The sequence below is a fragment of the Serinus canaria genome, chromosome 2, assembly GCF_022539315.1.
Source record: "Serinus canaria isolate serCan28SL12 chromosome 2, serCan2020, whole genome shotgun sequence".
In the NCBI taxonomy this organism is placed as follows: Eukaryota; Metazoa; Chordata; class Aves; order Passeriformes; family Fringillidae; genus Serinus; species Serinus canaria.
This window is the reverse complement of record NC_066315.1, coordinates 13,445,457-13,472,657: the sequence shown is the minus strand read 5'-3', so window position 1 is coordinate 13,472,657 and position 27,201 is coordinate 13,445,457. Positions and strand designations below refer to the sequence as shown.

The window sequence follows — 27,201 nt, the reverse complement described above, 5'->3', positions numbered from 1 at the left end:
CAGCATCTTAGAAAAAACATTGAAATGTCCTGCAAAAGCAACTGGCAATACAGGAGTAGTGACAGGGAGTATTCATGAGAATACATTTGCTCTCAGAGATGATTCCCAAATTTAGGCAGCTGTCTCAGTCACTTAAGCCCCTTGAGTGAGACTGTGACCCAGAAAAACAGCCCTATCTTTCCCCAGTCACGTATTTCCACTGCTTCTCCTGAGCCAGTAATAATGTTAGCACAATTACATGGTAAGCTGGGTTAGAGACTAGCTGAAAACTTTGTCTGATTTAGCTTCAAGAAGAACAGGCTGATTGAGGTTCCTGTATGGCCATACAAATAATAATGTGGGCAGGGGGGGGAACAGACATGGTCCTGCATGTGGGAGGTCAGGACAGCTGGTTTTATAACAGTGAACCCATGATTCAGAATGAGTGTCAGTATATCTTGTGTTTTTGAGGAGATGAATATAAAAATTGGGAAACTGTCATCAGGGGCAGCAAAAGTTCCCAACTCATGCACACAGAGAAGGAATTGCAGACAAGGATTTTCCTTCCTCTGGTTATGTGCTGGTCCCATGGAAAGGAGAGGGGGACAGTTTTGTGTCTTTCCGTGTTGGCCATTTTGAAATACTTTGTGTACCATTAGTAGGATCTGGAAGACATTCTGCATATTGGATGCATCTGTAGTAAACTGAGATTTTCAGTGGTATAAGTGAAAATTAGGCTGTTGGATCTTGTTTACTTTCACTGGAAAGGAGGCCTTTACCTCCAAAGCTCAGAGTTGCAAGAATCCCTTCTGAAATGATCCTCATACATTTGTTCAAGTGTTGCAGCCATTGGGCCAGAGTGATTTGACTCTTCTTGGGACAGACTCTACAATGCAGTTTTTAGTGATGCACTGTTCTGCAGGGGCCCCTGACACATTTACTGCTTTGATGGCACCTGCAAAATTGTACAGTAAGTTTAAGCACATCTAAAAGCTGGATATCTTGAAGAGCGAGCACTTGCAGTGAGACAGTTAACTTGTTGTTGTGTTTCTTGCTTCTCCAGTCAATGTTCTGGGAAGTTTTGCTCTGAAAAGCTGGTTTAGGTTTTTGTTTTGTTTTTGCAACTTTTTTAAACTCTTATCAATGGGATTATGCATGATTAAGGGTATAGATCTAACTCCAAGAATCTGTGAGCCCTAATGCTCTAGATGAATAATAGAAAATTTATTTTGCATGACATAATGTATAATTTTTTCTCCTTTTGTTTGCTACACTGTGGCCAGCAGCCTGATTTATCCTGAACCTAAACACTTTGCCAACACATATTTGATTAGAAATATTAGCCATTACCAAGACACATATTTTAGCTATGTAGGCAATGCCATACCAGCTGTGAATTCTTAAAATAACTCAGTCTGAACAACTGGGAAAATCATGAAACCAATTAACAGACTCAGACAAAATACTGTATTTTGCTTATGGATAATCCACCATATTAAGCAGTGAGATGTATCTTTGGCAACTTTATTTTGGACAAAGACAATTAAGGTTGAGGTTAGAGACTTTGTAAGCTTGAATACAAATTAGAGTCCAAAGATTGCATTTCACTGGTCTTCAGACTTTAAAGGGCAGCTGCAAATATCTGGCCTGAATTGCCAAAGCACTCCAAAGAAGAAAGTTTGCTTTGCAATCTTGTACCAAATTTTATAATTCATGTAACTCACCCAGTATTAGAAATTATTTTAACTGAGACATTACAGAAACAAAGCTGTTTGTTTTTTTTTTAATGTGCTTTTGCCATTTATTGGAAAGGTCATTCTGCAACTTTAGGAGTTTTACTACAAAATTTGAAGAAAATGGGCATATGCTTATAGACAGATATTCTGTCCTGTGTTACACAAGATATTTTTCTGGTTTTCAAAATGAATTTGAGGAAGCCTTTCTTTTCTGTTTGGAGATAAGCTTATCTAGAGGGCTACAATTTATAGTCATATCTTGTTATATGCTTTTATGTATTCTTTAGACCTTAATTGTCAAATTATGTGACAGTTCAAAGTTCCTGGAATGTGAAAATCTGGTGTCTCTAAATCATTTCTAGTTAAGTAGCTTTAAAGTAAAGAGGCACTCATCAGTGAATTAATCGGTGTTACAGAAGTGTCACATGCATGAGCACAACAGAAGTGTGCTGCAATAAGCCTGGTGATGCACTGAGCTGGACCTAAGAAAATACCTGTTTCAATGCACTCATTTTATCTCCTGAAGCACTCCCTAAGGGGCATTTTTTGAGTGACAGCAGAGGACACTTGGGTGAAGTCTTAGCTGAAGAGTTACAGCAGTGAAGGGCAGCATTAACTTGGAATGAAAAACAGCAAGCTAGTTCCTTACTTGAGATAAAAATGTCTTAATTAATTATATGCTCTTTTATTTGAAGTATAATTCAAATTGACTAGATTCTTCCCAATGTTAGTCAGCAGTTTCCTACAGAAATGGCTGTGCTGAGTTCCCTGTTTAACCACACATTGCCAGATGCATCTGCAGGTCATGGGGTCTGCTGGCTGGTCAGCTGCTGAAATTCCAGAGCTGCCACAAGGACTGCAGGACACTGAAAACACATAATAATTATTTCCTCATTAAGGGTTTAAACAGTATGGCTCATTTTGCCTTTTAATTATTTAGAATACTTGCTCAGTAGTATAACTATATTTTTATTAGTTGCACTTGGTTTTATTTTCATGTTTGCTAGGACACTTTACTCTTTATTTCACCATAAAGTTCTGCTTCTTTAACTACTCTTTAATTCTTGTCGCTTTTAACTGTGTGAAATGGATTCCCAGACAGCCAACAGGAAGTGTTTTTAGGTCAGCAGCTAATTTTCCCAGGCCCATTTTGCAGACTCTTGTGATTTATACCAACTCTATTTATAGAGGAAAGACTTTTTTTAACCTATGAACTTGCTATCCTCATGTTGGCATTTTTTCTATCAGCTGATGTATCTGCTTGTTGAGTGATGGTGACAGCAAAGTTAATAAGCTACACAAGAGGAAAAATGTATTGCAACAGACAAGCATTTAATAATTTAATGATGGTCTAGGCACTGCCTGCATCCTGCAGTGTTGGCGTGCATGTCAGAAGCACCATGGGAAGACAGCACATCTGTGATTACAGAGTAATCTTTCAATTTTATTTACTTGGTCCCCTTTCCTGTAACACATGAACAACTTGCTGTTTTAAAGATTTTAGTCTTAAAAAACCCCTTTCAATATAGTGAGGTTCTATGATTCCCATTCACTGAGATATGGGGGTTAAGTGGTTTTCAAATTTCTTGCAGAGTCTGCAATAGAGCAGAAAAATGAATTTGGGTTCCTTGACTGTGGGCAAATCTCTGGGTGGTTATTCTCAAAAATAAAACAATCATTAGTCCTGTCTCAGTGGTTTTGTAGTTTAAAATGTGATAACAAAAACCCATGAGTTTCACCTGACTAAAGGAGAAAACTTTCTTCTTCCCCCCTTTTCCCAACAGAAACTTAATCTAAGGATCATGCCAGATTTTGCTGTATTTGAGGGGAAATTTTTAAATCTTGACATGGAAGCCACAATTTTATTTCTGTAGGCTTGCTTATGTCCTGGATACTTTTTCATTGAGAGGGAAAGAACTCTGGAATACAAAGAAATAATGTTTTTATTACTTTTATTGATTTTGTAGCCTTTTTACTCAAAGAACAATTATATCAACGACCACTGATGGTGGACAGAATTCACAAGAAAAGCTTTGGGCCTTTTTTCATGTATAGTTTTCACTCTTGCATTGTTTTTCAAAGGAAAATGTCCTGCCTAATCCCACATAGAACCTGAGGAATTGGAACAAAATCTGTAAGAAGTACATACTCAAAATTACATTTCCGTTGATCATTCGTTAAGTGCATTAATTTTTTGTTCTTTACCTTTAAGATCCATGTTTCCATTTTCTGTATTTTCTAGACATATACATGGGAGTTTTTGGCCTCTCTGTAGTTCCAGTTGAGTTCCTACAGATATTCACAATTGTAGTACCCTGCTAAAAATCAAAAAGGCTCATGCCTGGACACTTTTCTATTGAAAACTTAGATGCTTCAATTTAATTTTCATACTGAGAATTTTCTCACTTTTTAATTTCACCTCTTGATTTGAAAATTAACTGATGAAAGTCTATTTTTCACTCAAGACAGATGTTAATACTTAGGGGAACTTAGCTTGAGAATGTGTTTCACAGGAATAATTCTTGAGATTCATTTGTACAGCTCACCATATTTAGCTTGATTCCCTGTCTCTGAAACCTATAACTTTTCTTCAGATCTATCCTTCAAACAAAACACTTTTTTTATTCTACTTTAATGGGATGATCTTCTGGGGAGCTGTAAGATAAAGCAATAAATTTCCCTCATATTCTTCATACAGAGAGCTCAGCCTGACACATGGTCAGACACATGATAGACACATGGTCTTCAGATGAGCCATGTTTCAAAACACTTCAATCGCTTGCATTTTACCCTTTATTAGTTCAGATTACAGGACTTGGAAGCTCATACTACACAAAAATGTTTTTAACCGTGAGCTGCCACAATTGATACTCAAAATTACGAGATACTGACAGTTGGTAAAAGTAGGGGATGTTATTTTCTCAAGATGAATCTGAGAGAAGATGGCTTTGTATGGACATGCTGTCCCAAAATGCTGGGCCTGGTTCAGTTCTCATTCTTGGTGGAGATTAGCACAGCTTCATTGAAATTAAAGAAGTTGTATTTGCCTAGACTTGTATGAAATAAGAAGAGACTAACATGTACCCCTTTATAGAATGGGATCTTTCACAGGCAGGACAGACTAAAAGGCTCTTATTCATACTCCATATAGACTCTCTAGCTAGCAAAGTGCTTTGTGGCAGCACTGCCTGGTTTTACACATTTTGTTTTGTTTAGTTAGGCTTTTCTCTACAAGGGGTTTTATTGTTCAAGAGGGGGCACTCCCACCCTTGCTCATGGTCAAGTCATGGAGTAATTACTGCTCTTTACATACCAAGATCTCAGACCAAGAAAAGGCAGCCAATCCTGATACAGGAAGACACACACTGGCACAAAAAAACTAACTAGGGAGACAATGAAGAGAGGAAAACACAGAGTGAGCCTGTATGGGATTATGCTCTATCTGCCTGTGACAGTAGCATCAGGGGCAATGTTGTTTTTCCCCAGTAGCTTTCCAATATAGTTACTCCATTCACTGATGAATTGAGAGTATGTGAAACTGTGCCAAAGCTAATCAAATCAAATTCCACACAGCTGGTTAAATCCAATTGCCTGTGCCTTCCCCCACAATGCAAGGGCATCCATGGTACACTGTGCTGAACTGCCTTCTCCCTCCCAAAGCTCACTGCACGTCTGTGCACTGTGGGTGATCTTCCCCCATGAGTGTAAAGCACGGGTTTCTGGCTGCTTCTGAGTACAGATCTTATCTCCTTCAATACCTGGAGAAACAATAAAATAAAAAAGAACAGTTACATATATATATATATATATATGATATATTTATATATATATATATATGTATGTATATATATATATATGTAAAATATTCTAGCAGTTGCTCTTCAAGTGTTTCCCCTAAAACAATGAACAATCTTCCCCTACTTGTGGGGAAACTGCCTCTTTCTGCAGTGATTTCAAGCTGGTGAGAAAACTGGCCCTAATGAAAAAGATTGTAATATAAGATAATATACACTTGTCTGGGCTATGTATGTTTTGGGCAGTACTCCAACACTTGCTCTCTGGTGTATCACCTTCCTTCTTGAAGCAATTGTTTCTTCCTGTACAGTAAGTGGCAATAGGCAGAGTCCTCTGGCTGCCACACACTTCAGAGTAGGAGTGTGACTTAGGGCTCTGCATTGTTACCTAGAACAGTATCCCTTCATGGGCTAGCATTAGACTTATATCCCAATTTATGCACTAAAGTTGAATACATTAATCAAATAGCCCCAGTTTTTGCCTTGCTCTTCAAAAGAAATCTTTATTTCTTTCCCCATTTCTCACTGATTCCAGAAAGGCACTTGATTCTGAGAAACAAGTGTGCCATTCACCAGAGGAATAACTCCACCGATACCATTTGTGTATTTTTAAACCAGGTCCCATCTCTTACATACTCCTTGTTAGGTCTGGGTGTCTTTCCTGTGAACAGTAGCTGCAGCTATCTGCCATGTCCAGAACCCTCCACCTCTTCTGATGACAGCACAGCAGTTGGGGCTGGCAGATAACTTGTGTCAGGGCTGAAAGGGTGTCTTCTGGCAGGCCCTGGATTTCTGCCTCTAAGAAAGAGGATACTGTCTTACCCCTGGAAGAATCAACACCTTCAGCAAAGGGGAAATCTGCCACAGGAGTAGTCTATGCAAATACTTGTGGGAGAGAATCTAAGCCATGATCCATGAATGCATTCCCTTGAGGAGCAGCACAGTAAAAGGCTTTGCAAGACAACCTGGGTCAGAATCAATTGTCCTGCATTCTACACTTGCCTTCAGGAAGGAAGTCTGCTAATACTACTGAATTCAGGCTTGTAACAATAAAGACAAATATTAACAATAAGAATTGTCAGAGGGATAATAAAATTCCTCAGGTGTGTTCATGACTGGTTTTAACTGATTTGGAATTTATTACTATTGTAAAAAAAAAATTAGCTATTACAATCAACAAAGTCTAGGGTATGATTCAGTTGACCAGGCTGAACACTTTGTGCATGGGAATGTTAATTTTAAGCTTTTGCCTTAACTCCAGGCAATGATTAGCTCTGTGAGAAAACTGACACGATGGCATTTTAGAGTGGCTGCACACCCAACCTGCGAGTACAACTCCAACTAAACATCAGATGGCGGTGTGGGGAAGGTATTGTGTGACACGAATTTCTCAGGCTGTGTTTGAAAGATGAGCAGAACCAAAAGATCTGGTTATCACCACTCATCTATGTTACGGTTTTGTGTTTGTTTTTTTTTTTTTTTTTAACTGTGCTTCACAAATCATTTGGTTTGTGAGCAGGAAATAATTTTGGACTAAATAATACTTACAATTTTTATCTGCTCAAAATAGATAAAAAGCTTATATAAGCAAAACACTGACCTATATCTGCTGGTATGAAGCACATTTTTTGATAACATTCCAGGAAGATTTCAAGCACAAAACTTAATGGGTCACATCATTAATTTTATCCTATTCAAATCCATTGTCTTTTCTCTAGTGGAGTGTCTTCTGTGCAGTGGAGCTGCTACAGATTTAAAATATTTCTTGTGCAGGAATAGGCACATTTTAAACAAAGCTATGTCAGCACTGACCCATTGTGAAAGCCTTGGCCTTAGTTTAGGGAGCTTTATGGTGTTCTCAGCTGATGCAGTTGCTCTGGAGGGCAAAATCATTAAAATACATAAATCATAAATCTCAAGAACAGAATAATCTCTAATCAAAGAAGGACATACATTGATTTCTAAGCATGTCAGTCAGGTACAGTGAGCTGTTCCTGCTTTACTGTATGAATATTTATCAAATAATGCAGTTACAATTGCATCATGCACTTCAGATAGCTGAAATAATCATAATCAAACCCCAAATATGTTTTCATGGTATATATTTCACCTCTTCTCAGCTCTTACATACCAGCAGGAGACCATTACCCTAGAGCAGCATCCCTTTTCTTTGATTTGAAATATGTATTGTAGCACCTTTGTCATTATAATGTACTTCATCAAGCTCCTAGAGTGAAAAGAGGAGGATTAAAGGTAAAAAATTAGAATGAAAGACTGTGAGTAAGGAAATGGGTAGCTATGCAGAATAATAGAACTATGGATAGAATATAGAATGGTTTGGGTTGGAAGGGACCTTAAAGGGCATCCATCTAGTGATCACATAGTCACATCTAGTGATTAAATCTAGTGATTACATTGTCACAGCCAGCAATCACAAATTTTAAATACATTAAAGCAATTACAATGTTTAGTTTCATAATATTAGTTTTAAATAAAACACAAGTTTAAATTCTTTCTAATAAAGAAAATGTCTTTTTAAGCTCTACTTACTCATTTAGAGAGGCAAGCTTTGTAATTAACCCATCTTCATCATTATGTGGCCTGCTTTGTTTCAAAGCTTGTGAAAATTGCAGAATAAGTATAAACTGCAAGTTTTTCTAAGATTTTACTACAATATATTTACAATTGTTACAAGTTTCTAAATAATTAGGGGTTATGAAATGTTTATGAAAAAATGTGGTGGGATTGATAGTGCAAGGCAACAGTGGCCCAGTTAGCATTATCCAAAAAGTACTTTAAAGACAATGGCACTGGTGGCCTAGGAACAGTGACACAGGTTTAAAAGGCCACAAATGAGCACATGTCCCGGATTCCTACAGGAAGGTGGAATTTAACAGGGCAGCTCAGACAAGTCTTCCACAGAGACCTCACTAACTTGAGGTCCTCCTGAGAGATGTGGTAAACCAGGTGTTTCAGTAACATCTTACTATTCTGTTGTGTATATACTGAGATGATTGGATTCTTTTAAAATTGTGTTGAGATTTTCTGATTGTTGCTTATGCCCGTTTCAGATTCACCCTACCCTGCTGCCAGGTTAAGGTCAGGCCTGATCTGAGCAGGCTCAGGCTCAGCTGGAGAGCAGATGAGCTCCAGGGGAGGGGCTGAGGTGCCCTCAGCAAGTGATGACATGGTGTTGGAAGGCATTTGTTAGCATGACATCCTCCTAGACAGCATTTCTAAACCAGAGCTCAGTAAAGACTTTCCTTTTGTCTGGATGCAAACTGCTGAATACACTAACACTAAAAAGATGCTAAACCAATCCTTAATTTATCTTGACTTACTCAAACGCATAGGGAAGATGTAATTGAAATCTACTGCCCATCCATGTTTGGAGAGCGGAGTGTCCCAAAACTAGTTACAGAAGACATCCCCAAAACAGTTTGATTTTGAAAAAACCTCACATTCTTTTTCTTTCTTCTTGATTCTTTGTACCCCGCTAGACTACATTTGCATTAATAAACATTCAAAAGGCAGCTGAAAATTAAAAATTTTATTTTCTTTGCAATGTGTGATCTGAAAAAAAAAAAAAAGTAGGATAAAAACTTACAAGTCTTTCATGTAATCATCTGACTTGAACAGATCTTGTGGAAACATCAGATATCATGAGATGCCTGAAAGATTAAGTAATGGCTCCCTGGTCACAGGGCTGTAAGTCAAAGCATCTTTTATAAACACAGAAAAGTGCTTTTCTCTTGTCAAATTATCAGTGTACCCATTCAACTACCATGACTCAGACCTCCAGCAGTCAAGAGATTTGCTCAGATTACAAAGATTTAAAGAAAAAAAAAACAAAAAAACCCACAACAAAAGAGACTAATGAAAGCCACGCACCATCCCCGTCTTTTACATTACTTTGAATGGGGCAAAAGTGGATTTTTGACTGGGAAAGCCCTGAACACAGGGGAGGTGTGACAAAGGGGCACTTAAAACCCTCTCATTTCTCTGTGGCCTTTGGAAGGGTCAGTCCACAGGAGAGTGTAACAAGTTCTCAAAGAATTCGTGCAGTCCCTACAAATCTCTGGGACACCACCCGCCACGCTCTGTCCGGTTAGATGCGGGTCCCCACGGTGGGGCAGGCGCGGGGCCAGCCGGGCTCGGGCTCCGGGCGGCCGCGGGGTCCCCGCCGCGGACAGGAGCTCGGGGGGTTCCCGAGGAGCCCTCGGGCCAGCGGTGCGGCCTCGGCCCGGCCGGGGCCCCGCGGGGAGGGGAGGGGGGAGCGACCGGCACCTTCCGGGCAGCGCCTGCCGCTCCCGCTCCCTCCGGCACCAACGCGCTGAGCCCCCGGGCTGTGGGAGAGGGTCCGCGCCGTGTGCGGGACTCTCGAGTGAGGAGGGCCGGGGACCCAGGGACCAGCGCGCCGGGAACCCCGCGGCCGCGACTCAGTGGGGCTCCGTCGGTGGCTGCCGGGGCGGCCCCTCGGCCGAGCGGGGCTCCGCCGCCGCTCCCGCAGCCCGCCCGGCGGGAGGCGTCACCGCCCGCTTGAACCGGAACCGGTTCGCGGGGGCCGCCCGGGGCGGCTGCTGCTGCCGCCGCCGCTGCTGCTGCTGCGGTGTCGCTGCCGCGGAGGCTGCGACGCTGCCGCGTGGGTGCGTGCGCGGAGCGGGCCCGGCGGCTGCGCGGGGGCGGGGGAGGATGGGGCTGTGCCCCGGCGGGCCCCGCGCTGCCCGCCCGCGGAGGAGGGCAGCTTAGCTGCCGCAGCCCACGCCGGCGGGCCGCGCTGCGGGGCCGCCTCCGCGGATGAGCCGCCGGGGGGAACCGCCGGCGAGTGCAGCCGCAGGGCGCCGCAGCCGCCGCCTCCTCCCCCGCCGCCGCTCCCTCTTGTCGCCGCTGCCGCCCATGGCTTCCCGCCACCCCCGCTGACCGGCCGCCCCTCGCCTCCTCCCGAGCCGGGCCGGGCCGGGCCGGGGCCGGGCAGAGAAGATGGGGAACACCACGTCCTGCTGCGTCTCCTCCAGCCCCAAGCTGCGCCGGAATGCCCACTCTCGGCTGGAGTCCTACCGCCCCGAGGCCGAGCTGAGCCGGGAGGACACGGGCTGCAACCTGCAGCACATCAGCGACCGGGAGAACATCGACGGTGAGCGCGGGCGGGCATCCCGGGGAGCCCCCGCAGCCCTTCCCCTCCCCTCCGCTCCCTGCGGCGGGCTCGGCTCTGCCCCGGCCGCTCCCCCGCGGGTGGGGCCGGGCCGGCCGGTCCCGCTGCCCCGGCACCGTGTCCCTCCGGGCGGCCGCGGACGGTGCTGGTCCCCGCGCCCGCGGAGCTCACGGGGATGCCGCGGTACATTCCGCCTCCAGGGCTGCTCCTGTCCCCGGGGAGAGCTGTGCGGGACCCTTCCAGCGGGGGCTGGGAGCATCCTCGCACCGCGCCGCATTCTCTGGCAGGGTGCAGTTCTGCAGCCCCGGGTCTGCGCTGCCGAGACCCTTCGCCCTTCAGGTGACATTACGGGCGGTCCCGGCGGGCTCGGACGCCGGGGCTCGGCTGTGGCCCAGGGGAGCGTCCCTCCTCGCCCTTGGCAGGGCTGGCTGTGCCGAGCTCACGTCACCTGCCGGGATGTCACCTGCCAGGCCTCTGCAGGGGTGAGCGTTTAAAGGACAAACCCTGCCAGAGATAAAAGTGGGAGAAATGTTTCCCATGACAACCTTCTCTTCCAGTGACTTTTTCTTCCGTTAATGTCATGATGAGGCGCAGTGCTCATCATGAATACTGCCTTGCCCTCTCTTTCTCTGCAGAGATACTAAAAAAGCCTGTTCCTCTTGGTTTAGTCGTGACTGAATGTGGTGCCATTCGCGCCGGCCAGAATAGAGCTTTATTTTAAAGATGTAGGCTGAGTTAATGTATACATGTAATTTAGTTTTTGATTAGCTGAAGTATTTAGTCCTAAAACTTTACTTGCTAAAAGGTCAGCTATCTCATGGGTTTGTTCACTGAACAAACCCATGAGGCTTTTGGTAGAAAGCCAGAAAGAAGGACTTTGGTGCCCTTCAGTTTGCCATCCACAGTTTTTTCACAGCTTACAACATTGTGATTTTAGTGCAGAATTCGATGTTCAGTCACTTCTTGACACTGGTGAAGTTGTGAATCCCATGGAAGCATATAGGTACTCTCACTGGTTTCTTTCAGTGAGGTACATTCTAGAAATAGGAATGTTTTTCAGATGTGTTTGCTACATGCAGCTAAAAAATGGAGTGTAACAGGATCAGTAGGTGGGAAAAAAATACATAATGGTCTGATCTGAGAAAGGCAGGGAGATGAAAGAACCAATTGTTGATCTGTGAATGATTAATTCTTCCAGCATCTGTGGTGTGCAGTGTAGCAGGATGCAGCTCTCTCTGATGGTACGGATTTCTCCATCTATAACAACACAGGCTGCAGTAAACTTTTTGGTCAGAGATGTGTGGGTTTTGTGCCTTGTTCTCAGTGTGCTTTTTTTTTTTTTATGGGAAGAAGGCTTTGATGGAAATAGTAAGTGCATGTGTACTTGTTAAAATGTGCATACAATGCAGATAAGTTCCTGCAGCTTAGTAGATATTTACAAAAAAACCCAGAAGATCTTTGTTGGTTGGTGGTTTCATTTGTTGCGTCAAGGTGCATGTGTGTTTTGTCTCTCTTCTCCTTTAAACTGTGGCATGTGTCAAGTGTAGAGTTGTAACTTGTTGTTAGAACACAGAAAACACCTCATGCGTTATTTATTTATTTTTACATTTTGTAGGTTTTCATCTGGGGCCATTGTCAGTGCAATGCCACAGTTTCAAATGGGCAAGCTGTCTTCAAATTTGTGAACAAACAGTTGTGGGTTTCCTTTTTATGCTTTACTCTGCTCTTGGACTTTTCTATGGATAGAATCTGAGAAGAAAGTTTTCTCTGGGGAGGCTGATGGGTAATAGATGTCTGTGCATTCAAAACAACTGGGCAGACTGGGATAAAACAACTTTCTGAAGTGTGCTTTGTTGCAGGTCTGTTACCTTGAAGTCACGCTCACTGATGGTCTCTTGGTTAAAGATGATGACTGAGTATTAAATGTAACAGGGTGATTCTTTGTTCCTGAAATTTTATTTTGTATTAGACTAGCTATTATGCTTTTGTTGTTAGATTGTTTGAAGTTGCATGGCATACAGACGTTTATGGATGAGATATTGGGGTGGAAAAACCCTTCCCAGTAGAGAACTTTGATGATATTTTTGCCATTTTAGAATGAAAGAACAATAGTCTGGTTATCTCTGTTGTGAAGACAGAATGCTGGATGTTTATTCCTGAGTATTCCTGCAAGTCATAAGGGTTCTCAAATTGGTAGTGTTGCCAAATGTACTTTTTTTAAAAATTAAATAAATTATGACAAAGACTAATGCAATGACAGGAAACTTTTTTGACACTTCAAATTTATTTCTCACTGTTCTTCAAGTGAGAGCCCTTCCATCCTGCTTGGTTATATGTGTCAGTGGCAGGTCTCAAAGTGCAAATTCGTGTCTCTAACAAGCATTTACTTTGTCACTGGTACTTTTAGGAACTGTAAAAATCATGTCATACAATGTCTTAGTTACTGTGTTTTGTGTGGAAGTTGTTTTCATGCTCGTACTGATGGAAGTTCAGGAAACATTTTATTTTTTGAAGTGGGTAAAGCTGCTTGAATAAATCAAGAACTTTTAGAACCTTTGAATCAGCTGTGGGTTATTTTAAGCTTTTAAGAGATGCGTGGTTTTCACTGTTCCAGGCCCTGTTTCTGGCAGTATGAGAGGAAGAAAAAAAAAAGAGGGAGGGATGTCAAATCTTAAAGAGTAACTTAATTGGAAATTTTAGTACTAGTGGAACTGTTTGACATCTGCCTGTCTTACATACTTCATCAAATCTGCCTTCAAAATAATTCTTTTGAATTCTCTAATTCAAGTTCCCTACCCAATACACTGGTAGTTTTTCAAAGAACAGGTGGAGAAATTATTTTCCAGTAGGAATTGGTTTTATAGCAAAATACCTCAGCATCACTGGTACTTGGCCAGAAAAATCTCAGTTTCTTTAATATTTTACAACTGTTTGTAAATTGGTATCTCTAGAAGAAGGGGAATTTGGAAAGAGTTTTAACGAGGAGGAATTTATCAAGAGGCTTATTCTGGAGAATAGTAAAATTGAATTTACCTCTTTTCCTCTTTTTTTCTTCCCCTCAAATTGCTAAGAAGATAGTGGACTTCTACAAAAATCTACACATGCAAAATTGCCTCTCTGAATGTTGTGGAGCCACCAGAATGGTTGGTTTTGTTTGTTTCTGAATGTTTTTTTGTTTTATTTTATTGTTAGTTTATACAGACCCATGATAATGAAGAACACTTAACAAAATTTTAATGCTATTCTCTTTTGAGGAAGGGCAAGAAGGTAACTGTAACATTCAGAGGTTACCTTCTGTTTTTGATGATTTATTGATTTATTGCTTAGGGTGAGCTTCCACATTTTTCAGTGCTTCACTTTCAGAAGTTTACTTTAAAAAAAAATTGTGGCAGTGGATTCAAACTTGTAGATTCCAACATCTGTTTGCCATCAAGACCTTTTTTTACAGCAGTTAATGGCAGCCCTAAGTAAAAATGGTTGAGACCTTTGTGTGCCAGATTCTGTATCTCTTAGGATGCAAACTTTGGCCCGTGTAAGCAGCTTGGTGTACACATCGTGGCAGTCCTCGCTGCCTGGGCTGGCCAGAGCCCAAATTCCACTTGCTCTGTCCATCAGCAAGGCACAATCAGAGCCAGGGTGGTTCAGCCTGGGAGAAGGCAGCATGTGCTCAGGTGTGATTCCTCTGTTTGGAGCATGGTTTCTACAGTCAGCTTTTCAAGTATGGAGCTGTAGTGAGGGAGTGAAAGGAAATGTCTTACCACAGATATGATGGTGTGAAGCAAAGCTGATACCATACAATGAAACTAACCAAAAGGCTGTTCTTGAAACAGAGATTAGATGGAGAGTTCCTAGGCTATTTCAAGAAAAGATGGTTCTTAATGTTCAGCTTCTCCCCTTTTTTCCCCTTCACCCCATAAAAATCAGATTTATTTTTTTCCTTTCTTGGTAAACTTCTGCTTGTGTCACTAGGTCATGCATTGCTAGCTCAGATAATGTCCTGTGCAACTGTGCATCACTGATAAACCTTTTCAGCCCTTTACATGATGGGTCAATCATGTTAATTTTTTTGCTGCATAATTCACAGGCTCCTAAGAATGGACTGCTTTTTAAAAAGCTATTTATTTGTCCATTTATTTTTTTTTTCCCTCTAGCTTCTTGAAACTGGCATAAGAGAGCCTCTGACATGGGATTAGTTACTATTTGTGTATTTCTTGTCTGCTAGGTTTTATAAGAGTTACAAGATTTTAGCAAAATAGAAGGAAGTTTTAAAATGTCTGCCCCATATACCTAATGGAATTTTGCTGAAAGGGAATACTCGTGTTTTCAAGAGCTAGGGCATGGTGGGTTGCACATTGTGAAGGAACTGACCTACTTCACAAAAGTCAAGACATAAGCATTTCAGAAGCAAATTAAACATCAGTGTGCTGCACACAGACATTCCTGCTAAAACACGGATTGTAAAAGGATAGCCCTTCTTTAAAAACAAAGCCTATTTGGCTTACAGAAAATTCTCTGTCAAAAAATGTTCTTGTTCCTTTAGCCAGAACTCCAGCACAGAGGTGATCTGTGTGTTTTTCAGTGCTACTGTTTAGGTATTTGGTGTTATCTACCTGAGCATTTGTCAGAGATCATGTATCAAGGTACCCCTGTATTCTGATGCATGAAAAAATTAAAAATGCAGCCTACCGTGGCCTGCATTGGTGAACCTAGGCCTAAATTGCACCTTGCTAATGATGCCTCCTGCACAGCTTTTTTCTTGTTACCAGCCTCATCTGGTTATTCTGTCTATGCCCTGCTTCTCCTAAGAGACACCATCACATTGTACAGAGCCTTCCTTAAACCTCATTTTAACATTGTTCACATCAAAACAATAAATTTACACCCTGTGTTTTTATATTTAGTTGCAGAAGCTTTCAGAGGTGCTAGTCATATCTGGACTTACTTCTAAGAAATTTTATTAGTGCACTGCCATCTGATTAGTATTTTCTTTGAAAGTGAGTTGTACAATCTTGGCTGGGTAAATTGGTACTTGAAACAGAAGGAAACAACTTAAAATTATAGGCGTCAGAAAATGAAAGGACTACTGTATTTTGAGTTGCTTTGGATGTTTTCAAATTTAGATTTAGATTTTTTTTCCCCTTGGGTTTTATAATAAGAATAATGTATTTAAAAGGAATGAAAACCTTTTCACTGTGTGGTCGCAGCTGGTTTACCTAATTTTATGTGCTTACTGAATATTTTTTAGACTTCCAGGGTATGTTTACTGCATCTTCAGGCCTTGCTCAGGTCAGATGATACAAAAACAGTCCTGGGACACCATACAGCAGCTTACTGACACCGTGAATGCCTTTTTCTAGCTGCTCTCCTATCCTGGAAGGGGAGTAAGTAAGCAATGTCTGACACTACCTGATGGCTGTCCTTGTCCTTGTCCTGCCAGTCAGCTGCGCATCAGACAGTCTAAATATCTTCCTTGCTTAACATCTTTTCAAGAATATGAAATACACTTTGCAAACTGAAAGCATATATATGTATAGCCTTTCTCTGAGCTTTCCATGTAGAAATGGATCAACATTACTTTTGCTTCTTTTCCATTCCTTTGGACTTGGATAAATAGAACTTTTAAAATTTGATAATTTTCTATGTGCGTTCTGACATATGGAGTGATCTTTTTCACTTCATCCTGCATAATATTTAATATATATGCCATACCTCTCTGAAATGTACGTGAAGAGCTCATAAGCATTAATAAATCTTTTAAATCTAGGACTGTGGATGGGCTAGATGGACTATTCCAAGCATGTGCATAGGTAGTGCCTTCACTGGAGTAGTTACTACTTCCTGTGTCTTCCGTAAGAAGAGCAAGCAGTTTGTAAGGAGTTTTATCTCCTTACAAACCAACTTTAAAAGCAAATATTCCAGAATTGCTGAAATGGACTGTTGAGATGTTAATTTCCTTAGCTGAAACTTTTTGCAAAATTGACCCAAGTTCAGAGATAGTTTTACTGAGATCAACTTAAACTAGCTTTTGTTGCTGATTCTGTAGGCCCCAGTAGGAGCATCAACAACTCTTCTGGGAGAACTGGTTTTAAATTTGGAGTGCTTGGTAGCCTGAACTGGGTTGAGAAAGATCTTAGTCTTCAGGCCAAAGTTCCTGTTTCTAATTCTTAACTAGTATAGAAGCTGGTTAAAGAGCCATGGTTGGCATTAATGGAAGATTACTAATGAAAACTGGTTGGAGAATTTGCACAAAATCCTGATATCCCCCCCTTTTGTTTTAATTTGTTTGTTTTCTTTCTCTTCATGCTTATAACATTTTGGGCCTGCAAATTGGAAAGGATTTTTTAGATCATTCAGCTAAGACAAGATTCCCAGATCATCAAGATTCACATTTTCCATGAACTGGCGTTAGAATCATGGAACATTCTGAGCTGGAAGGGACCGACAAGGATCACTGAAGTCCAACTCCTATTTATTTGCTTCTCTCTTTATTTCTTTGGAAATGAATACTGTTTCTTTTAAGTCAGGGTAATGCTGTGACCATGTTGCTGAAATATCTTTGGTATGCCATCAATAGGTGCAGTTTGCCCTGCAAAACTGTGTCCTCCTCCTGTAGCTTATGGTGGTTTGAACAAAATGTATCAATAAAGTCAACGTTTTTAGTGCTGTGAGTGGCACTTTATTACTATCTGTGTTTGTGTGAAAATGTTGCAGAAAACTGCAGTCGTTGAATGCTCAGACAAGGTTATGGTATAGAGCTAATCCCAAGATTAAAAGTGAATTTTCATCCACTTTGTGTGACATTTCCCATGCTCTTTTCTACTGTGATTCTTAGAGGGAGAATCTGCACTGTAATATCCTTCTCTCTGCAATCAGAAGAGTCAGCGTTCAAGTACTGACTCCTAATTTTCTTTTAAATAAAAATCCACCCAGCCTTAGTTAAAAAAGTTGTATCTCAAACTTTTGGCTTGCTTATCTTTTTTTGTCTGCAAAATGATTCTTAGCTGTGGCAGAGATCCAGAAGATATCAGATGGGAAGCGAAAGTATTTACTTTCAACAGTATTGAAACCAATATGAGAATGTGTTGAAATTTTAAGAGATTGTTTTCTTTGCTGTGTTGGTATTTCATTAAGAGTGGGAATTGATGAATTGTTCCTTCCTCTGAAAGTTGGATTGTAAGGAGACAAAACTTACAGAAGATACAGAGCTTTGTAAAGTCAGGCTACACAAAGTGATGTGAATAAAGATGCCGTGTTACTAAATGAAGATGCAAGATGTAATGATACAGGGGTTCTTTTCTAGATTCAGAATTTGATCCAGAATTTAGAATTACTGCCATGCTTAAAATTGTTTCTGTTGTGCATTTTATCCCTGCACGTCAGTATTCTGGGAAGCGGTACCTTTTTGTTGCCATGTTGTTATTTGTTTTATGACATCTTAAGGGACGCTTCCAACTGAAAAAGATACTTATTACCATCTTTGTTCCGGAAAAAAATACATTCATTTCAAATATTGAAAGTAGTACTGCATGGGAAAGAAACCATGCTTGGTCAGCAGAGATATTTCACATTGCTATCCTACACTTTTTCACCTCTGTGCAAGCTCTCTGTGGAGGGGGTAAGTTAGGAATTAGCAGTAGATGAGGCTGTGTATGTGAAATGACTGGCAGCAGTTATGCTTTTGTGCTATTTATCAATAGTTCCATTTTAAAGCTAAGTATACACTGGTTTCTTTATCCTCCTTCCTGACCTTCCAGTGGAAGGACATTGCATTAGATTAGAAGATCCAAAGTTTGGGAATTGTAGCTGATCCTGAACACAGCAGACCATGATTCCCTGCTTTGACTAAAAGAAGCTTTCAGGCTGTGGTCAGTGAGCTTTGCAAGCAGTAATTATATCTGTGAAGTACTTGGTGAGCTGCGTTGTGCTGTAAAGTAATGCAAGTGATCTAAAGACCTTGAAGAAGGTGTTTCAACGTTTGAAATTAATTAGATCTCTTCTTTCCTAGGCTCATATTAGGAGTTTTAGATCTCATCTATTTGTCTAGCTTGAAAAAAGTTGTCTCTGTGTTATAAACTGTCTCAGTTTTCATTCAGTAAACTGTAGTTTCTACTAATTTGGTGTGGGTCTCCCCCCACTTCCTCCTCTTGAAAGAAGCTATTAGAATAACCAGTGTGAAATACAGGTTGGAAAAAGTTTCCTGTGTGTTTGGGAGGTAGAACTGCAGCTATTAGGAATTGGGATCTTTAAAATAGCTTTTTATTCCTGTTTGTTTTGCTTCCTGTTTATTTTGGAGAACTTTGAAAGATTCATTTTGTTTTTATTAATTAAGTTTATGAAATATAGAACTGAAATCAACAGAGTTAAAATTAATAATAAGAACTCCATTGGCAAAATATTTTGCCTAACAATTCATAGCATTATTCTGCTTTGTTTGTAATTAGGGAAAAAGCAGTTTCAGATTTTATTAGAAAGAATTTTATTTCTAGTTGCTGGCAAAGTTTCAGCTGCTGCTGTAGGCACAATCTTAAATCTGTTGGATCTCCAAACTCAGTAAAATCTGTTGAGGATGACCTTTAATGTAAAAATCTCTGCCCTATTCACTATTACTTTTTAAATTAGGATTGTAATTAGCCACTTGACCCAGTTGTTCATAGATGTGGTTTGAAATCCTAGTGTTTCCATTTTTAAATAGTAATCAATGACTGATTTATTTGTAGTTGGAGCGGACAGTTCCTGAAAAGGGATTCTGAAATTAAGATACGTGAGCTTTTTTCTGGTTGGTATCATGATATTTCTTGTTAAAATCATATGCAGAAGATTTCAAAGTTCAGCTAGTAAAATAAACATCAAGGTAAAATCCAGTTTCACAAGTGAACAGCAAGATCCTTTGCATGTGCCTGTGCTCTGAGCTGTGTGTCAGTCCCACCTGATGCTCCCTGTGAATGCACAGCTCTCCTTGGAGCTGGTTGTTGTGACTGTTCCTGGCTGGCAGAAATCCATATGAATTTATTCAGTCAGCCAGTGGAGGCTGAAAGTGTGTGAAGAGTTTGGAAGTGCAATTGTGTTTTAAGCTTTCAAATCACACTTCTGCAGCTAAATGTCTTCCTTTCTTCTAGGATAATTCACTTGGGGTAAGTGTCTAGAATGCTGTATTCACAATATTCAGTTACTCCCTCTGTGTCAGACATAGAAATTGGAATTGTAATTGTATGGAGGATTTTCTGTACTTTTTCATAGGATTAGGGACAGGAAGGATTCCTGTAACTGAGATGGTTTTAGAGATCAAGTCTGTGATAAAAAGAAAAAGAAGTAGGAGAGATTTAACTGTTTGTTTCATGGAGAAAAAGAAAACTACCACCTTTGAAAGCTAAAGGAAACAAAAAAAATTCAAAATTCCATATATAAGCAGTGATGCAAATTCTAAATCTAGAAAGTAGTTTCCCCTGGGCAAAAATGGATATATAAGTGAAGAGGACAGTGCCAAGTTAAATTGGACTGGAAATAAATGTTTTGTGAAAAGTAAGCTCTCAACATTAAATCGCATTTCTTTAAAAAATATTATAGTAAGAATTATTTTTGTAACAAGTATTTGAGTCACAGTTCATGCAATCCAAACTATGAGGTTTTATTACTACATGAGAACCTGAACTCATATTATACAACTGCCCTCATATTTTCACATTTTTGGTTGTGGGGGTTTTTTTGTTGCTTTTGTTTTTCTCCTTACTGCATGTTTTAATTTTTGAATATAAATTTGCAGTTCAACAGCAGTGAAATTATGTATGATTGTGGGTAGAAAAGGAGAAGAGAACTTAAGAAACCACTTCTGTAGTTCTTTTTTCTCTGATTTTGTGTTGATTATCTCAAAATGGGCTCCCATGGATGCACCAATGTCTTTGTTAATGCAGGGAAAAAAGAAGTGTACTCATACTGACTGCGCAGGGTGGTTATTCCAGTGAGGAATGGTGCTGGCACTGTGGCTGCTGCCAGGCCTTGGTGCTGCAGAGCAGGAGCTGGCAGTGGGATCCCTGCACTTAGGAAGGGTTTGTGCAGCACGGCCCTGACCATGGCCCCTGGTGCCCGAGTGTCCTCCTGCCCCTGGTGCCCGAGTGTCCTCCTGCCCCTGGTGTCCGAGTGTCCTCCTGCCCTGGTGTCCGAGTATCCTCCTGCCCCTGGTGCCCGAGTGTCCTCCTGCCCCTGGTGCCCGAGTGTCCTCCTGCCCCTGGTGCCCGATGTCCTCCTGCCTGATGTCCTCCTGCCCCTGGTGTCCGAGTGTCCTCCTGCTGCTGGTGGCCCAGGTCAGCTCAGAGCCTGCTCTGGTGCTGGGTAACTGATGCAAACCCCGCGTGCCATTTGTCCTTGGAGTATCTGTGAGCTTCACGAAGCTCTGGGCTTTGGTAGAAGAGCAGGCTACAGTTAGGTAGCAGATTCTACCCCCAGTTATTTTATTTTTTTGTGTGTGTCTGATCTTGAATGGAAACTTTGTTCTTAAGGTCTTATATTTAACAAATGTATTGGAATATAATGTTTTAAAAGTAAGAGGTTAGTTTGTGTGGTTTTGGCATGTTGCTAGTACAATGGTAAAAGCAGCTTTGAGCTGAAAGTTCAATATATTCCTTCACAATCATTCTTCCTATATTTTTTGATGATTCCTCCATCCTTGTTGCTTTACTGAGACTGTCTGATTTTTATCTCCTTTTCCCTCTTCCCGTTTGTTTTGTGTCTGTCATAATCTGCCTTACTTACCTCCTGCCTGTGCTCAGCCCAGCCTCCTTCTACCCACACCACACAGACATCCTGTCCCTGGTCTCATCTCTTACTCGACCCCTTCTGTTTTGCAGTTCTTTTTGAGTGATGAGAAGTGCACAACAAGCACAGTTTGTTCTAGAGCAGGGTCAGTGAAGATTCCAGGGTGGCAGCATAACTGTCAACACTGAATTCAAAGCCCTGTATTATCTTACATCATGATTTCACTTCAACATTTGCTGCACATTCCTACTTTCCTCCCTCTTCTGCATGTTCCACAGACAAGCAAATAGTGCTTGTTCTCTTGGATCTGTGTGATGGTTATCCACAAATTGATAAGATTGCTTTGTTTCTGCATTGTGTCTTAGGACTTCCAAGTGCATTTTAATACCTATAATTTTCTTTGTATCTTTTGGAAATGGGTGCTTTATGATGAATGTATGTCCTGAAATACAGTTTGGGATAACAAATAAACCATGGTGCATGAGCTGCAATTCTTAAAACAGGCTGTGAAGCTGTGGAGGTTTTTTCTTTTTAAGGAGTATGGAATGCATATACACTGCTTTCTTCTGAATAAAAAGCTGAAAAGAGAATTAGTCAGTAGGAGTCTTAAGATCTGCATTTCATGGAAGAAATTTCCTGGTAATTACCATCTTTGTAGTTGATACTCTGCCCATTATTCAATGTGTCCAGCTGTATGTAAATCTTTTCTAACCATGTGTTTTTGCATTTCTTTCCTCATGCAAATGAAGATCCTTCTTGGTTTCTGTTAGGGGACTCAAATCTGACTGATTTGGCGTGTCCTAAGTGAAAGACAGGGTCTCTTGCTGGAAAAGGTTTTCTTTCTACTGGAGGAGTGGGAATGTGCTCAGCATTGCCCAGTGGGATTGGTGCCTGGCTTCTTCTGGCCGGGGTTACCTGGCAGACCAGGTGGCACCCTGAGGGGCTGGCACCCTCAGGGTTTTTGAAGGTTTTTGTTTGTAGGTCAGAAGAGCTCTCTATCCCTGCTGTCTACTTCTAGAAAGTGTTTTGCAGAAGGCTGCTGACGTGGTCATGTGTGCTTGCTGTGCTCCCATTGCTGGCTGTGCCATCATCTCCACCAGCAGTTCCCTCACCCTGGTGATGCTGTGCTAATCAAAGCTGGGGGGAATGTCACATGCTAAGTCAGCACACTGTCAAATGTGGCTGTAGCTGTATAACTGGTTTTATTTATGCCATAAAAATTATGTTTTATTGCAACTAGATTTCATGAGAGTGTGCTGACTTTTTTGAGCCATTGTCAGTTCTTACATGGAGGTTTTCATTGAGATAAAATAGCTTTGATGCAGGTATAGCAGAAATAAGCTGTTACAGGTAACTATCAAATGGAAGGTGGTATAATTCGTGATGAAAATGCTTTGGCAGGGGTGCAGCAGTATATAATTAAGTTTGAAGTGTCAGTTCAGCAGTGCATGTAAACTGTATACTCAAGTGCATTGCTGGCTGTAAAACATTTGCAATGATACTAAAGCATCTAAGCTTGTTTTTATCAAACAATTGACACCTATGATAAATTTTCTAATCAGGGGCCATGTGAGAATAAGTCTTGTTGAAGTAACTCAGAACGTGGAACTTGCTCTTGCAAAACTCTTAGTATTCAGCAAGGCACTTGTTGAAAGAGGATATTGCATCTGATTTCTATATAGTCCTATTAGCTTTCTATTGCTTGCTGCAGATCTCTTTCCTCAAGTAACTAAGGTACTTTTTTCTTTGTATCTGATAGAAAATAATAGGGCAAGCATGCACTGATAAGACTTTATTATTGATGTCTTCTAGAGAGTTGCTAATATCTATTTGTAACCTGGAAAATAAATTTTATCCAGGAGCCTGAATGATCTCTGGAAAGATCTCTGTGGCATCTTTCAAGTAAGATTTGACAATATTTACTTACTGTTTGGGGAGAAACCCAAGACTTGGTTCAAAAAACCAGTTTTATGCCACTGCTAAGTGGCATTACTCACCTATCTTGCTATTTGGGTCTGGTGATCTTTTTTCATGCTCTAAATTTTTCTTGTATCCTTTTCTTTTGTCTCCTGTTTATCCCTTTTTGGCAGGGTTTATTGTTTTGCCACAAGTAAGCTTTCTTATCATAGCAAACTGAAGGTATTACCCAGGACTTGGTCATGATGGCATTTTTGGTGCCATAACTAAACTTGGGGTGTATTTTCTTAATGGAATTTAAAATAGATGTGAAGAAAAAAGTCTGAGTTTCCTTCTGATAATATATAGCAGCTATGTCCAGGCACTTGCCTTTGTGTTTTAAATAAATTGCTAGTTATTGGTAGTTAGCATTAATTATTTCCATTAGCTTCATTCCTTTGATTAAAAGGGATCATTGTTATCTCTGTGGTGCTACATTGACCTAGTAAACAATGGAGAATCAGAAATTACTTGCAAATGAAGGTGGTTGTTGTGATGAACAACACTTTATGTGTTCATGCTTGTGCTTATTAGTACAATATATTAATAATGGGTAACTTATGTGTTTTCAAGCTGAGGCAGCAGTAAGTGATGTCCTTGGCTCTCTATCAGAAATATGAAATTAAAAAAAACCCAAAAGGATTGGTGATATGAACAAAGAAAGCTGAAAACTACTTGAATATTAAATAATTTTCAAATACTGTGCCTGACTCTTGGGAACAAAATTTATTTTTAAGTTAATATATGTCCTCTTCCCCTTAATGGAAATTCTTTTATTTCCCTGATATTAAATATTTTTAGAGACAATATCTTGATGCTGCAAACTAGAATTAAAAATATCAATTGGCATCTTTCAAGCAAAGCAATCTCCATGTCAACAAGTAATATTTGTGAGAGAATGAAAAATCCTTTCCACCTTTTCAACCACCTGGGTTTTAGCAAAGGACAGATTTTTTACTATCTCAAATATTTTCTCTGTGAAAGTGTATTTAAAAGGTAGCTGACCAACTGGTCTCCTGTCTCCCTCCCTGTCTTCAGACTAAGGGTCCATTCCTGCCTCTGTCCTTTTCTGATGAGTATTTGCTATGTGTATATTAGCTAAGAGACTCACTGAATGAGACTGGCTTTTAGAAAGCCAAACCTCTTGATTATTCAATAAAGTTAAAAAACAAGTGAAGAATAAGCCTTCACTAAATTTTATTTCCTTCCAAATGTGCCTTACATACTTGTCTTCAAGTGTTGTGTTTGCATATAGCAGAGAATTTGAGAAATCCCAGTTGGCCAAGACAATGTCTCGGACAGCAGCAGCTGCTCAGAGAAAGTGCATGGGGCCATCTGCACTGTGCTGTGTTAGAAAAGCTTTACAGAACTGGAGAATTCCTGTAAACATTTAAGACAGAGGCAAGAATTACAACTGTCTTTAGATGTGACTCTTTTTTTTAAAGGGAAGATAGCAATAGCCTTAAAAAAAAAATTTCCTTGTTTATTAACCTCTGTATTAGATTTGGATTGCTTCTGGTACAGGAGAGTAAGTTTGTCTGTGGGATTGTTTTGGAGTGCCTGTACGTGCTGGAGTCCTAGAGAGCTGTGCTGGTGTGTGAGCAGCAGACATCTTTATATATTTGATACTTTAATTTTATAAGGCCTAGGCTACATTGGTGGTCTAGGAGCACACAGTGACAAGTTTTCAGAGTTAACTGGAATGCTAAAATGTACTAATTATTTTTTGTTTGCTTGATTTTGTTCTTAAAAAAAATTATATGTTTTCTAAGGACATCCAAATCAAGTTGAATTTTCAGTGTGAAATATGATTTTAGTGCTTGTCCTGCGCAGTTGCATACCCATAAAGGCTGTGGTTTGGTTTGGACTTAAAGGGAGGAGCAAAGGGGCATCTTTCTCAGTCAGGTATGGAAATAGGATAGGCTTCCTAAAACTCAGTAATTAGTATATTTTAGCTTAGGCCTCCTGATTTCTGAAGGAGCTGTATTCAGCCTTATGGTTTCTTTAGGTCTCTTTTTTTTTTTTTGCATAGAAGGCTGGGAGTGATTTGAGTTTTGCATGTCCTATAATTACACTTTGGTAGGAATGCTGTGGGGTCATCAGCTGTGCTTCATGATCTGGGTTTTCCTTGCCTAAGCAGTGTGTGAAGGGGAAAAGAAACTGGAAACTTGAAACTCCTGTTAACAGTTACAGTTTTGCTGCCCTGTGTATTGGGGAGCATTGTTAGCACACACTGAAAAGAAAACTGGATTTATATTGGGAGATGCATTGCTACTGGATAAAAGGAAGTGTTTTCTGCTAGAAGAGGTGTCTTCCAGAATATACTGCAATTAATTATATGGGCATCTTTAGTAATTGCAAGAATTACATACTTGAAAGGTAAGTAAAAGTCAGAGGTTAAACTAAAGTTGAGGACTAGCCACCAAGCTGTGATGATGCCTTAAACAATATGTTAGAAGGAAGAAAATTCCATCCCCCCCTGCCCCCTGCATTCCATACTGCACTTTTTCACAGGACAGATATTCAAGGAGGAAGCAATATTGCAATTTGAAACCACAGTCAAGTGCTTATGCGTTTGTGGTGTTACTGTTTCAGTTCCCTTTCATTTCCAATGAGTCGAAAAAACTCCTGAAAGATTGTATTTCACAGAAGATTAGTGTTAAGAATATTCACTTTACAATAGTCAACAGGTGACATCCTACACCATAAATTTTATGGATTTTATCTAAAGCTTATCCAGAACACTGATTAAGAAAATAATTTTGCCTTGGCAATTTTGGTTCAATTAAATAGAAAAGATTTAATTTTTGTACATCTCTGTTTGCATATCTTGATTTGAAGCCCAATGAGGAGCCCATCAGATAACCTGTAAAATGTAGATATCAGTATTTTCAAACTGCCCCATACCCAGTTCATTTTCTGAGGTTTGAAATCTTGTCCATTTTTAATGTGTTCTGTCACCATTTAAAAGCTGTTTCCAGTCATTACTGAAATTCCAAGGAAGTCTCTACATTACCTGGTGCTTGAAAAGTCTGGCTATAAAAGTAAATAGACAGGAGGTGACATTATTCTGTGATCTCTATGTTATTGCTTGCTGTTATCTATTTGTAGTCACTGCCTGTGACTTCACTGATTTCTCAGATGCTCACTTCTGTTTGTTTCCTAAATGTAAATGTTTTTAAACATGTAATAACCAACCATTTTTTTTTACCATTGCTTGTATGTAAAGAGAGACCCAGCTGATCGGTACCTCCAGTGCAGGTGTACAGTGTGACATGGGGTATCCTTTGGAAAACGGGCATTTCAGCAGTGTCCCTGCCCAGGGCTGTTCTCTGGGGTGGATTCTCTGTCCTGCTTTCATTAGATGTGTGCAGCATGGCAGTGTGTCAGGACAAGGTACAGCAGCTCGTGTTGTGTTTCTGCCTGGAAGTGGCTGTATTTAATTGATGGATCAACAGTCAGAGTCCACTCTTGGCAGTAGTCCTGTTATTGTTTTTTTAACTAGAAATTGTTCGGTGATGGGTATTGAAGTTCCAATGAAGCAGATGGAAAGGCAGCAGAAGGCCATTAGATTTAACAAAATTGAAGTCTGCTTTGGCAAGAGTCTCAGTTCTTCTTTCTGTTTTAACTTTGTCATTAGGGAGGGGAAGAAGGTTGCTCTAGTTAAAGAAATTAATTGCAAGCAGGTGTTAATATTGTTAGTTCTGGTTTGTGTTGATCCTTTCAGCTGTATCTGCTAACAAAGCTATATAAGCATTTTCTCTGTGAAGCTGCTCTTCTGTAATTTTGGTGAGATCAAGTTATCTCTTTGACTATTAGTCTGTAATTCCAGTTT

The 27,201-nt window shown here is 40.5% G+C and overlaps 1 protein-coding gene across 3 annotated transcripts in view; it reads left to right on the top strand.

Annotated features, from left to right (window-relative positions):
- The first annotated feature begins 10,044 nt into the window (after positions 1–10,044).
- The window catches only part of CCNY (cyclin Y), a 118,516-nt gene continuing 101,359 nt past the window's right edge, over positions 10,045–27,201 (top strand). The window contains exon 1 of one of the 3 annotated variants that reach the window (XM_050970840.1): positions 10,045–10,643. Coding sequence is in view for 1 of the 3 variants with exons in the window: in XM_050970841.1 (XP_050826798.1) it covers positions 10,490–10,643 (154 nt within the window). In the remaining 2 variants the exon portion in view is untranslated. The remainder of the gene's footprint in view (positions 10,644–27,201) is intronic. The other 2 variants (XM_050970841.1, XM_050970842.1) reach the window with 2 other exon arrangements.